General features: G+C 41.6%; 1 protein-coding gene across 1 annotated transcript in view; it reads right to left on the bottom strand.

The window, feature by feature from the left end:
* Positions 1–1,034: 1,034 nt before the first annotated feature.
* LOC307121081 (complement C3-like) overlaps positions 1,035–13,658 on the bottom strand; it is a 53,289-nt gene continuing 40,665 nt past the window's right edge. The window contains exons 29-42 of the mRNA XM_079808492.1: positions 9,052–9,196; positions 8,801–8,964; positions 8,548–8,703; positions 6,105–6,164; positions 5,910–6,000; positions 4,548–4,599; positions 4,373–4,460; positions 3,525–3,614; positions 3,323–3,428; positions 2,776–2,865; positions 2,605–2,688; positions 2,446–2,526; positions 1,488–1,635; positions 1,035–1,411 (exon numbers count right to left, since the gene is read on the bottom strand). Of these exons, the coding sequence (XP_079664618.1) occupies positions 1,267–1,411; positions 1,488–1,635; positions 2,446–2,526; positions 2,605–2,688; positions 2,776–2,865; positions 3,323–3,428; positions 3,525–3,614; positions 4,373–4,460; positions 4,548–4,599; positions 5,910–6,000; positions 6,105–6,164; positions 8,548–8,703; positions 8,801–8,964; positions 9,052–9,196 (1,500 nt within the window). The 3' untranslated portion in view covers positions 1,035–1,266. The remainder of the gene's footprint in view (positions 1,412–1,487; positions 1,636–2,445; positions 2,527–2,604; positions 2,689–2,775; positions 2,866–3,322; positions 3,429–3,524; positions 3,615–4,372; positions 4,461–4,547; positions 4,600–5,909; positions 6,001–6,104; positions 6,165–8,547; positions 8,704–8,800; positions 8,965–9,051; positions 9,197–13,658) is intronic.

Below are 13,658 nucleotides of genomic sequence, written 5' to 3'. Positions count from 1 at the left end.
CTGAGCTGGCGGGGAGGGCATTGTTTCTTGCTTCCTCTGTGTTATGACTAGACATTACGCTCTCAGGGTCTTTCACACACATTTGTTTTAGACACAATCTCTTTTGGTTGCATGTGTGAATATGTAAGGAACCCATGAACATGTCTTCGAAAATGTGATTTAAAATGAATTATGCCTATTTAAGATAGTTTATATTAAAAAATTGATGCATGACTCATTTAACAATATGCTGGAAAGGATCTCACTTGAATATGTCATCTAATACTTGTTCAATTGCACCCTCTGGTGGTGATGCAATAGACTGCATGATTTAGCCATTTGTAATGCCTGATCAAAAATGCTATCGCCATATTATGAATTACCGCAATTATATAATGGCCATTATACATTGACTCATTCATAGCCACGTTTTATTAATTTGATCCCTTATTTTAGTTCAATAGTGGCCATGTCATACTAATTCAGTCCATAAATTTTGGCCATGTCATATTAATTAATTCCCTAGATCTTGGCCACGTTGTCTTAATTCATTCCCTCGTTTTAATTAAGTTTAATCATGGCCACCTCATACGTTTACACAACCTCTTTTTTCTTTGTGTTTTTTGCTTGCAAACGTCAATGTTGCAAAGCCATGAAAACAAATACAAACACTGTATTATTTATTCCAGGCCAGTAGATGGCGATGTCACTTTGTAAAGAAAGAATTTCTGCCTTTAGACGGAACATGATATATGTGAAAACAGCCCCTAATTTGTTCCTTTGATTTAATTTAGGGGCCATTTACGCCAGCCGTTTTCAACAAAAAACGGAAAACTTTTTATGCATCTTGGGGGCCTGAAAATGAAAACTTTCAAAAATGGGTTTCAAAATGGAAATGTTTTTGAAAACGATACCGTTATCGTCTCAGTGTAGACTACGACTACAAAAACACGGATTTGTGAAAACCGTGACATGTGTATTATGTGTTCAGTCTATAGGTGCGTAATATAGTGTTTCTTTACACACACACAAAAAACCTTCCACATAAATTAGATACAGTGTGATATAACCTCAGGGCATTAGTTTATTTTTGCCAATATTCTGGTACAGATTAAGCATTAAATGACTATTTCAGTCTCTCTATTTTTACTTGCAGTTTCTTCATGACTAATTGTGAAATTTACTAGCAATAACTGTGAAAATAGTTTCTATGCCAAATTTTGTGGACTGAAACCAATAAATTGACATGACAAAATTCATTAGTATGTTCAAAGAATAGCTTTTGTCTCAAGACTGACAGCCGCTTTCTGTGAGTGCTGTTGCGAAGCTCTTCAGTTTGTCACATTTCAGCTGCAGAGCAGATCCAGCACCGCATTCAGACTCGGCCGGCCAGCGCTCGACCCACGTGTCTTTACCCAGTGTATACACATACCTGAGAGGGAAAACATGAGCAAATGGTGGAATACAGACCCTAACATGTAAATTTCCAGCCCTATAATGCTACTCACCTGTTGGTTGTGCTTCCTGCTTTCCAGACATCAGCAATCGGCCCAAAGATCAGATAGTCCTGACCCTCTCTCAAACCAAGCCCTGTCCTACAGCTCGCATGAGAGAGGAACATTCTTCTTTCCTTCTCGTTCAGACCTTCCTCTGTCCCTACACAAACAGAAATGTATGGAGGTACATGAGCCAGGTGGCAGGTTAGATAACACAGCTCTTAAAAAATAAAGGTTCTTTATTGGCATTTATGATTCTGTGAAGAACCTAGTTCATCAAAAAAAAAAAAAAAAAATGTCATAATTTACTCACCCTCAAGTTGTAAACCTGTACACCTTTCTCTGTTCTGCTGAACACAAAGGAAGATATTTGGAAGAATGATGGTAACCAAACAGATCTCAGGCCCAAGATCTGCTTGGTTACAAACATTCTTCCTTTGTGTATAGCAGAACAAAGACATTTATACAGGTTTGGACAGAAACCAAAGAAATTGAAGACAGAACTTGTATTTTTGGGTGAACTATCCCTTTAACATCCATGGAATCTTTCTATTGTGCAAAAGGTTCTTTATAGAAGAAAAGGGTTCTATACGATTTTTTAAATGTTCTTAAAATCTTCACACTAAGAAAAAATGGTTCTATTAAGAACTGTTCACCAAAAGTTTCTTTGGGGAAACAAAAATGGTTATTTTATGGCCAAAAAAGACCCTTTTGGGTCTATTATCCTTTTTAACATTTTCAACCTTCTTTAGTGTGTAATGTTCCTGTTTGAGCACAAAAAAGGTCTGCAAAGTTACAAAGTCACTCCAGAGAGAGTTATTCTCGATATCGGTCTGCACTGTTTCTGAACTCCCTCAAAATGCCTAGATTGTAAAAAATAATAAACAATAAATTGAACATTCAAGCATGAAAACCTATTCTAGTAGAAAAATAGCATAATTGGTCCCCTTTAAAAGTGTAGTAGACGTACCCTCTTTGATAACCTGCACAATCTCCATCTCGTACTGGTCATAGTGACTCTGGCTGGCGCTGATCAGTTTGACTCTGTAGGCTGAAGAAAAGACACATTTATTGAGAAGATGGTGACATCATGATGTGTTCCCCCCAAAAAGAAAGAAGAAACATTCACCATGATGTAATCCATTGCACACAGCAGTCTTTCTCTGTTCTTCCCCAAAAGACAAGGAGTCTTCTTTCATTACACAACAGTCACCTATGAAATAAAGTTTTATAATTTATGTTATAACTGGTGAAAGGTATGAAGTTGATTGAAAAAAAAAGAAAGTCCTGCTGAACTGACCCTGTGAGCAGCGGCACACGCCGTCTTTGCAGATTTGATCGAGCTGCTGTTGGTCTTCAGGAGGCGAGTAGAATCTGCTACAACGCTTATCTGACAGAATAAAGACCGTAATCATTATCACAACATTAGTTAGCATTGTATGGAGCCTTGGGCATGACATGCAAAGGGAAAAAAATTATCAAATTAATCATTTTGTTCTAAAAATGTGGTGCTCAAAAGAAGTTTGACTTTTAACAAAAACTTGTCTCTTTTATTTTTCAATCCACTACTTGATTTTACCCGCAAAAAAATGCCTTCTGTGTGAATAGGAAGGTGTTCCTAATGTTTTCCTAATGTGTTGCTAGCGTATTGCTATGGAATTATTAGCATATTCGGATGCTCAGAAAAGTAACAAGATGCCTCTCTGGGTCTCTGCACAGTTTGAGTTACTCATGTATGTACTCATGTCATGTCTCAGATACAATGTGAGATGAGTTAAGTGGCAAAGTTAAATACTTATCGGTGTAGATTAGCAGCATAACTTCAAAAAACCTTTGTGTGTACGAACCTTTGTTGTAGTACTGGTAAACTGTGACAGTGGAAGGCTGAAGGAGCCCCACTTTAAATTTCTGATGCAGTCTGAATGAGATCATATCTGTCTCAGTACTGGACACCTGTCCGGGTCAATCGTACAAAGACAGATATTCAATGTTACCTTCATTTACATCATGTTAAACAAGTATGAACTTTTAGAGTGGTTGTTAGATCACCTTAAACAAGTGAATTATGAGGGATCCTCTGTCACTCAGGTTGTCCACCACTTGGAAGTTGTTAATGTAGCGGTCCACTGAATTTTTAAGCTGAAAAATCAATCCTGACATTATCATATCTATAGCCTAATGATTTGCCTTGCTGCATACTGTCTACTTAGGTAGATGCCTACATAGTTAGCATCCTAACTGTCAAGGTGACATATGTGAAGCGCTCTTTATAGTCAGAAACTCTGTGCGCAACACAAATAGACTCAACTCACAATTGATTCCAATAGAATTCAGCATTAGCATGTTGCTAAGCAAAAAGCACAATACTTTTGGCATGCAATACAAAGCACACAAAAATGTTGGGTAGAAAAGCCCACTGATGTGAATTCTATATTGAAAATCAACTTTTTTTCATGATTTTTTTCAGCCATCTGCATTATGGGATTGCATTCTCCATGATATATACATGCAATGCTGCTAAATGTGGCCAAAGTTGTGAAAAGTTGAAAAGTGAAAGTTGCTTATAAAAATAAGTTTTAATTGAAAAATGTTCTTCTTCGGGTTTATATATCCGATATTACGTTTAGCCAATTTAAGTTTGGAAACTTAATGTTTTAATGAGCGACCTCATTTCTTAATATTTATAATGTCACACTTACTATTTATCTCTATGTTTTTTCATACATACAAATATATAGATGGATTTTTAGAAAGGGGGTCCCTTATAAAAGGTTCATCATATTTGGGGGTCCTTGCCATGATAAAGTTTGAAAACCCCTGATGTAGACTACAACACAGCTAGCTACAGAAATAGCTCACTAATTTAATGCCACGTTATGTCATGAGTTTGGTCTTACCAACTCTAAATCTGAGTCTTCAGGCTCAAAGCCGGTGGGAAGGCCAATGTCCAGAATTACCATCCTCACTTGCCGTCCCTCCAGAGCTCTTTGGGGTGCAAAGCAGAGAATTGTGGGTACTGCAATAATCTAGCCAGGCAAAAAATAATATATCTACCTATATATAAGTACTCACCTCACACGGATATTGAGTCTGTAGGACTTTTCTACATCCGGTGGGGTTTTTTCTAAAATGGACCAAAGAGTGATCTTAATGAAAACTTGAAAATTAATTTTTTTGGCTCCTGTTGTCGGCTCAAATAATTCTATTCTTCAATGCATCTAATTCTGAGGAATTAGAGACAAACGAGTGTAGTAATTGTTTGTAATTGTAAACAATTTGGAGTTATGGAAAGTTATGCCTGCTCCAGATTAGATCTGGTTTGGCGGCATGAGACCGACTCTGTCTGAACATAACTGCCCTGCTCTTGTGGATAATAGATCTCCACCTGGATAGCAGTCCACGAGTCGCTAGGCTTTCTTTAAGCCTCCTTATTAAACTGTCCTGAGTGTAGGATGTTGTTAGGCCACCTCTCGCTTTAGAGTTATGCTGAGGCCTCCATTCTCGTGGGCTCAGCTAGGCAGTATGCTAGGTTGTTAGTCTCTCTGTGAGCCTCCACAGCTACTGTTTTTACAGTACTGGAGTGTTTTTAGGCCTCCTCACATTATAAAGAGTCCTTCTTCTCAGAGCTGTCCTCTGTCCTTAGAGCTCAACTTGGCAGAATTGTTAAATTGTTAGGCTGTCCTGAGCCTGTTTCGCTACTGCCTTTAGAGCTACGCTTAAATAGCAGCTCTCTGTAAGACTCCTTGGAAGCTGTCCAGAGGGTGGAACGTTGTTCTCATTGTGAGAGTCGTTATACTGAGGACTCCACTCCGCAGAGGTGTCAGTTAGTTTGTGCTCTCTTTCTGAGCTTTCTCGGTACTGCCCTTGGGGTGTTGCTAGGCCTCTTGTTTGAGGCCTCCACTCGTCAGGGCTGCCTGAACAGAATTTTTGAGTGTTAGGCTCTCTGTGAGCCTCCTTGGATGCTGGCCTGAATAAGAACATTGGCTTCTTCTCTTTAGAGTCATCCTGTTGAGGCCTCCGTTCTTGAGAAGCTCTGGTCTATAATCACATTGCCGGTGTGCACCTTAGGGATGAGGACTCCTTTGAATCATTTGACTTAGCTCAGCCAATAGGGCACTCATCCCTTCAGGATGGCAGCGTAGGTATTTCATTCCCCAAAGCGCCCTCTAGGGGATGCAGCACGAGTTCCCTTTCGAAAGGGAACGTCTCAGGTTATGCATGTAACCTGTACGCATGCAAGAGTTTACATCCCACAATTCTGACTTTATAACTCAATTTCGAGTTTATATCTCAGAGGTTTGAGAAGAAAAGTCAGAATTGAAAGATATAATCCAGCAACTTGAGTAAAAATAAAATAAAAATAATTTTGAGATAAAATGTTACAATTATCTTTTTTATTTTTTATTCTCTGGCGGAAACAAGTAGAGAACGTACCATTAGTCTCAGCAATGGAGACGTCCAGCTGAAAGCCGTTACACGTGCTGTTCTCGTACACATTAGGAAGCTGGTGGTACACAGTCACTACCTGGGACACATAAAATGCAACAGAGAAAAGATTGTAACTAAATTACTTCTTGGTTTTATTTTTTAATAATTCAATATTTTGGTGTACATATTGGCATGTAGCACCTCTAAAATTCCCTTGCCCTTCCCAGAAGCCACCACTGTGAATTTCTGGTCAAGAGGTACCTGGAAGAGATTATGAAGGTGAGTAACGAAGTTATTGTATTTCATCCCTGCATTCTTTTCCTTTATCTATGAAGTTATTAAACTGGCAAGTGTCAAAAAAGCATTTTTGTAATGCGAGAATACTGAATGTGAAGTGCTTGTGCGAATCTCTCCAAGTTAAAGGGGTGGTAAAACACATTCTTTTGAAGGCTTGATTGTGTTTGTGGGGTGCACTGTAACATGTGTTCATGCTTCGTTTTTAAAAAAATTGCATTATTTTTCATATATTTGACCTTTATTCTACACTGCTCTGTCCCTCCTTGTAAAACGGTCTGATGGTTTCCGGGTTGTATGAAGCCAGTCCCTCAAAAATACGCGATGGGCTCAGATTGGTTAGCTGGCCCAGTGTGTTGTGATTCGCTAACCGCCTAGTGCACGTTTGTCGGAAACGCCACGCCCCTTACCTTTACCCGTAGACTGTGCTTTGGTCAGTATTAGAAACAATGGCGTCAATAAAACCATACCAATCTGAGCCCGAATCAGACCCAGAACATTTTAGTGAAGATGATCGAGCAGAACCTGTTCAGTCCTCACGAGTAAAGACTGCGGATCTATAGTGATCGCTACTGAATGGCACTTTTGTATTTTTAGAACGATTATAGCCAAATATCTGTCGCAAGAACTATTAACCCAAAACGAACACTAAACACTGGCTTTACTGGTAGCCAAATCACACACAGAACCATGTTTAGCATGCCTGTAGATAAATAATACATAAAAGCTCTAATCAAAGAATCATTTACACTAATGCCAAGTTCGCTGTTAAGATTTTAACGTTAGTGTTTGTAGCGTTAGGTGTTCGTCGGATAATGTTAAGTATGAATGAGCATTTAACAGACTGGTTTGCAGAACAGCGTTGTCATCTGTTTACTTCCTTGCTACAACGTACAATTAACCTATTACAGGAAAACACATTGATGAAAAATAAATCAGACTTACAGGTTGTGGCCCGTAAACAGATTCTGTTTGTAAATCCAGCTTTCAGAACAAGCCGTTGTGCGAATCCTATATTGAACTCGCGAAGATTGTGGAAGTTTTCCTCCGTGAAATGTGCAGCGGGAGCCCCGCACGCGTCGTGCATCCACACACTGGCCGTGTTTGTCTCGCGCAGCTGGCGTTGTGCGAATCCTGCATTGAACTCGCGAAGATTATTGATGTTTTCCTCCGTGAAATGTGCAGCTGGAGGCGCGCCCGTCGTGCATGATTCACTCTGGCAGTGTTTGTCTCGCCTAACCACTGCTCATGAATTGCAATGGACGAATATTGTCCATTATGTCACATTTTCCAGTCTTTTCCTCCGACCCTGTCTGTGGAGTGCTTTATGATGGGCCGCTCTGTCTCATACACATATGCATATAACATGCTGTATGTTAAACGCACTGCAACGCACCCCCGTCCCTATGAAGGCTGAACAAAGCAAGTACCCCAGACCTGCAATCCGGATGAAAATAACAGCGTTTCGTAGGCATTGCAGCAACACCACTCCAGCCTAACTATACCACAACAACAGCGATACAAAATGGCCTCACCCCCCCCTTATTTAATATTCTCGGAGGAGGGGTTTATGTAAATATTGAGGCTGGTGATGTCACCAACCCTGGAGGAATGTCTGTAGTCGCCTACTGGCCGTTTGCTGTAGTCCTTAGAAACTGATTTCTTTAAAAGCAAATATCTCCCTTTGCTTTAAACTTTGAACGTTGTAACTTTGCAGATGTTGTTTATGCTCAAGCAGCAACATTACATGCTAGCTAAAGTAAGAATAGTGAAATCGTGGTTTACCACCCCTTTAAGGCCTGTTTACACCTGGTATTAAGATGCGTTTTGGCCGATCGGATCACAAGTGGGTGATGCTAAATACAGGTGTAAACGGGGTCTAAAATGCTTTGACCATGTCCATTTTAAACCATTTCCAGAGGTAGTCGAAAACTTTTTGCTTTTATAATGTAGACGCTCACGTGGCCAATTGTGTTTAAACAGCAGGTGTAAACTGGTATGTGTCTGCCTCGTCTAATTGATCCGATCGACCAAAACACATCTTAATACCAAGTGCAAACAGGACCTTTAAATTAAAATTCAACTAAATTCAGGCTTCAAAATTAATAAAAGTTGTGTTCAATTGTGAATATTATCTTGATGAACAGAACTTAGTATTTGGGTGACTGGGACAGGGAGGGCACTGTATATTTGTGCGAGAGTGAAGGGAATCTGTGTGCGAACAGAGGGATTTGCACTTGCATGTTACATGATAGTATTTTAACGCTACAATAATGTGCTTTCAACATTTGGCAGTATAACAACACTACGTATATCTATAAAAACATAAAGGGGAGTTTGAAAGATATACCCGTGAAGATCGGGCCACATAAGCAAATTTGGGATTGAAGGTCCAGCGTACGTCACTGCGACCGAGAACACTGAGCTGAACCATCAAATTAAGGTCAGTATTAGGAGGTCTCTTCACAAGGTACTCAGAAAGGGCCTGTAGCACTACCATAGTAGACTGATGGGAGAAAAACAGTCATTATATGAATAACATTGTAGGCCTACCTTAAATACAAATATAAAACAATTAGTGAAGGTTTACACATGGTTTTTACCTGAGTAGAGCCATACCCTCCACCAATGCCACGCTTCTCGCTCAGCCATTGAAAGGGAGCGGCTGCTTCTTCCATGTGGCCACTTTTGATAAGCGCTAACAATGCGTAGCCTGTAGCTTCCAGTGAGAAGAAATAATTAGCAGAGTCTGGCCAGTGGGTACGATCTGTAGTCAGAAAATAAAGAAAGATGAGAAAGACAAGACCACACAAAGCAAAATATTTAAAAAATTTTTTTTTAAAAAGCTAAGTACCAGGAGAGGCTAATCTTAGCAACATGCTCTTCATGCAGCCGTGGTTGGAAACTGCTAAGGCATAGCATGCTATAGCCACTGTGTACGGCCTCGTCAGCCGGGGGAAATGCTCTCTTATATACATTGCTGCTTTTCTGGACTTGGCCTGCAATGAGCGATCAAATGTAAAAAATGCAATTAGCACCTTTGAACATGTAGAGACATATGCTATTGAGTTTCAGTTTTTTGGTTTATCCAGAAGTACAACATGAATAAGTGTTGTAGTGTTGTAACTTTGTCTATTTACTTTACTAGGCAACTGCTCAAGTAGGCAAAAACATCTCAAAATGAAATGTCTTAACGTTTGTAACAATTTGATTCATAGTTATGAAGATATTGCAAATGTTTTTAATAGTGTCTGTTCAAGAATTGACAAGTAATTTTAAATATATTGAGTCATCTCCTGAAGAATTTGACTATGCTTACACAGGCTCCTTCTATATTAAAGAGGTGTCTTGTGACAAAGTTAAAAAAGTTATTGAAAACATGAGAAACTCCAGATCTAAGGACATTCACTGTAAAAAAGTCCACCCTTCCCAAATGGACTCTTCCAAACTCCCCCACCTCTGTTCGTGACTTGGACTGTTCCAAAAACTTTCCACGGAGTTGTAAACAAGATATCAGTGAGGGAGGCTGCAGAGATGCGATTGTATATAGTTATTAACATTAAATTAGTCAGAAGTGCCATTTACAGTTTTGTGGATTGTGTGTGCGTGCAACTGATTGTAAGTATTTCGCGTCATTAGTGGAAGAGCATGTTCCTTCTAGTGCTGTTTTGTATGTTGACCGTCCAACATCAGGCAGTAAAGTGCTACTCAAAGTGACCAAGGTTCTGATCAGGAATGGTAACAGGGCGATGGAGGCTTATGCAGGGTTGGACGATGGTTCAGAGCGGATCATCATTCTGCAGGATGCAGTGGAGAAATTGGGACTTGTGGGGGAGCCAGAGGACCTCAAGATACCCAGGTAATTCACGAGCGGCTGTGACTTTTACTGTGTCCCCAACTGTTAAACCCAGTAAAGCCTACAAGATCCGAAACGCATTCACAGCTAAAGCATTTGGTCTAGCAGAACATACTCACCCAGTCAGTGCCCTGCAAAGGAAGTTCAAACATCTTGCTGGGTTACCACTACAACAGCTGGACAAGGTACATCCTGTACTTCTCATTGGCTCTGACTGCCCCCATCTTATCACATCTATACAGCCAGTTAGACTGGGTCCCCCTGGTGGTCCGGCAGCAGTGAGAACACGTCTGGGATGGACCCTGCAGGGTCCAACTTGAGAATTGAGCAGCCATCTTTCCCCTGAGCAATGCTTTTTCACCTCGCTGCAGCCCATCAATGACCTTTATGCAAATGTGGAGAGACTGTGGCAAATGGATGTTCTGCCCTATCAGAGTGAAAAGGTGATCACCAGGTCACGCCAAGACAAAGAATCAGTTCAGCTTCTGCATGAGAACACTGCAAGAGTGGATATTGATGGTGTCCAGCGATATGCTACTCCTCTGCTTCGCATCAAGAACATGCCTCGTCTATATGCACGTAAGGAAGCTGTCTTACCACAGCTGAGGGGAACTGAGAAGCGGCTTGAAAAAGACTCTGATCTGGCTGCAACATACCAAGAGGAGCTGGCCAAGCTAGTGCAGGCTGGGTATGTTGTCAAACTTAGTCAGGAGCAGGTGGACAGAACAAAAGAAGCCTGGTACATCCCGCACCACATAGTGCAGCATAATGGGAAGAACAGGGTAGTCTTTAAAAGGTTAGTTCACCCAAAAAAGAAAATTCTGTCATTAATTACTCAACCTTATGTCGTTCGACACCCGTAAGACCTCCGTTCATATTCGGAACACAAATGAAGATATTTTTGTTGAAAGCTGATGGCTGAGAAAGGCTTCAGATAGGCCTCCATTGGCATTCAGTACACTTATACTCCCAAGACCGATAAAAGGCACTAAAAACGTCGTTTTAAAGTCCATCTCACCACAGTGACTCTACAATAATCTTACGATGCGACGACAATAGTTTTTGTGCGCAAAAAAAGCTTTATCCAGCTTGTTATTGCCTTCCGCGTGTGCCTCCACGACGCATGCACGAGAATATGACGTAGCGCCGGGGTTCGGGAATCCATGAAATGCACACTTAAGCCCCATTTTGAGCACTACGCCGAGACCTAAAGCACGATAAATGTAGAATCCAACAGCTTAGACACACGCGTCTTCCTCTGATTGTAAACAAATCGCTTCTGGGTCATCTGTCCGAATGCCGGATCTGCGTCATATTCTCGCGCGTACGTCGTGGAGGCACACGCGGAAGGCAGTAACAAGTTGGATAAAGGTGTTATTTTGATTTTTTTTGCTCACAAAAACTATTGTCGTCCCATCTTAAGATTATTGTAGAGTCACTGTGGTGAGATGGACTTTGTAACGACGTTTTAAGTGCCTTTTATCGGTCTTGGGAGTATAAATGTACTGAATGCCAATGGAGGCCTATCTGAAGCCTTTCTCAGCCATCAGCTTTCAACAAAAATATCTTAATTTGTGTTCCAAATATGAACGGAGGTCTTACGGGTCTCGAACGACATGAGGGTGAGTAATTAATGACAGAATTTTCATTTTTGGGTGAACTAACCCTTTAACTGTTCATTCTCATACCAAGGGCACAATCTGAATGAGCTCTTATTACCTGGTCCATCACTTCTGGCAGTCCATCTGCGTTTCCGGGAACACTGCCATCAGTAGTGACATCAGTAGTGACATCCGTGGCATGTTCCATCAGGTACGCCTTTTGCCAAAGGATAAGCCACTGCTGAGATACGTCTGGAGAGATATACAAAGAGACAGACTCCCTGATGTCTATGAATGGCAGGTGCTGCCGTTCAGGACAACTTGCAGTCCATGTTGTGCTTCGTTTGCTTTACAGAAGCATGTTATAGATCACAGCCAGCCTGGAGAGGACACACAGGTTTCTGTGGAGAAGTCATTCTATGTTGACAATTGCCTTCAGAGCTTTGCTTCTCCTAAAACAGCTAAGAATCTAGTCGACAAACTTTACAGCCTCCTAGCGTCTGGTGGCTTTGAGCTAGTGGGCTAGCAATGATCCTTCAGTTATCAGCCATCTGCCAGTCGATATTCCGTATCAGAACAGCATCCTTTGGCTCTGTGAAGGTCACCAAGATGCCAGGAATCAACTCTTGGCCTACATTGGAATTGTCAATCAGATAAACTCTCCTACAAACGACGCAAACCTGACTGTCAAGTGCCCACAATGCGAAGTATCTACCAAATACTTGCTAGCCAATATGATACCCTTGGCTACATTGTCCCTTTCACTAAGGTTGTGGGACAAAAAGAGAGAGTGGGATGACCCACGACTACCAGAGAACCTACTCGACTTTTGGAAACATTGGGAGAGCGAGTTGGAAGACCTACAGCACATCACTTTGCCCAGATGTTATTGCAGCAAGGAACTGGACTGTTCCACTAGTAATAGGCAGCTTCACATCTTTTGTGATGCCTCAGAGAAGACCTATGGCTCTGTGGCGTACTTAAGAACAGAGAACCCTCAAGGTAGAGTGGAGGTTGCCTTTGTAACAGCCAGGTCCCGTGTTGCCCCCAAGAAACAACAAAGCATTCCACGTCTTGAGCTGTGTGCAGCACTCACAGGGGCGCAACTGGCTAAAGTCCTCAAAACAGAGCTAACATTACCACTCAGCAGCGTCACTTTGTGATCTGACTCCACTACAATACTGACCTGGCTTTTATCAGATTCTTGCCGCTTTAAGGTTTTTGTGGGGACCAGAGTGGCAGAGATCCAGGACTTAACTGAATCTGATACTTGGCGTTATGTACAGTCGAATGACAACCCAGCGGATGCCATTACAAGAGCAAAATCTCCCTCTGATCTCACCAAAGACAGCAGATGGAATCAAGGTCCAGCATTCCTCAGACAGACACCAGCCAGCTGGCCAAAAATGCCACCATTTGCTCACGTAACACAAGACAGTGAGCTGAAAAGGTCAACCTTCTGTGGACTGGTAACTTCTGCTCTGTCATTACCAGATCCTCACCAATTGCGCACCTTCACGGACAACCTAAAGGCCCTCATACAACCATCGAATGAGAGCTCTCCTTCAATTCCTACTGCAGAGGACTATAAAGAAGCCGAGCTCACAGCCCTCCGTCAGATTCAGGAGGAATCATTCCCATATGAGGTGTCGCACTTGAAATCTGGTAAACCACTGCCAAGCAGTAGTCGACTGGTGTGTCTAGCCCCTGAACTGGATAACAGCACCAATCTCATTTATGTTGGTGGTCGTCTCAGACAGATCAGTCCGCTAGAAGAGGATAACATCCAACCCATCGTCATTGATCCATATCACCCACTCGATCAAAGACTATGATGATCGTCTGCATCACCCTGGACCAGAAAGGGTGTTTTCAGAACTCAGGAGGAAATACTGGGTATTAAGGGGACGAGCAGCAGTCAACCATCATCAACGCCAATGCATTGAATGCCAGAAATGGCGGGCCAACCCGCATCCCCCCAGATTGGCAGACCTCCCACCAGCC

Source organism: Gobio gobio (genome assembly GCF_949357685.1).
Source record: "Gobio gobio genome assembly, chromosome: 24".
NCBI lineage: Eukaryota > Metazoa > Chordata > Actinopteri > Cypriniformes > Gobionidae > Gobio > Gobio gobio.
The sequence above is the reverse complement of the archived record's forward strand: the minus strand, read 5'-3'. Positions and strand labels throughout refer to the sequence as shown.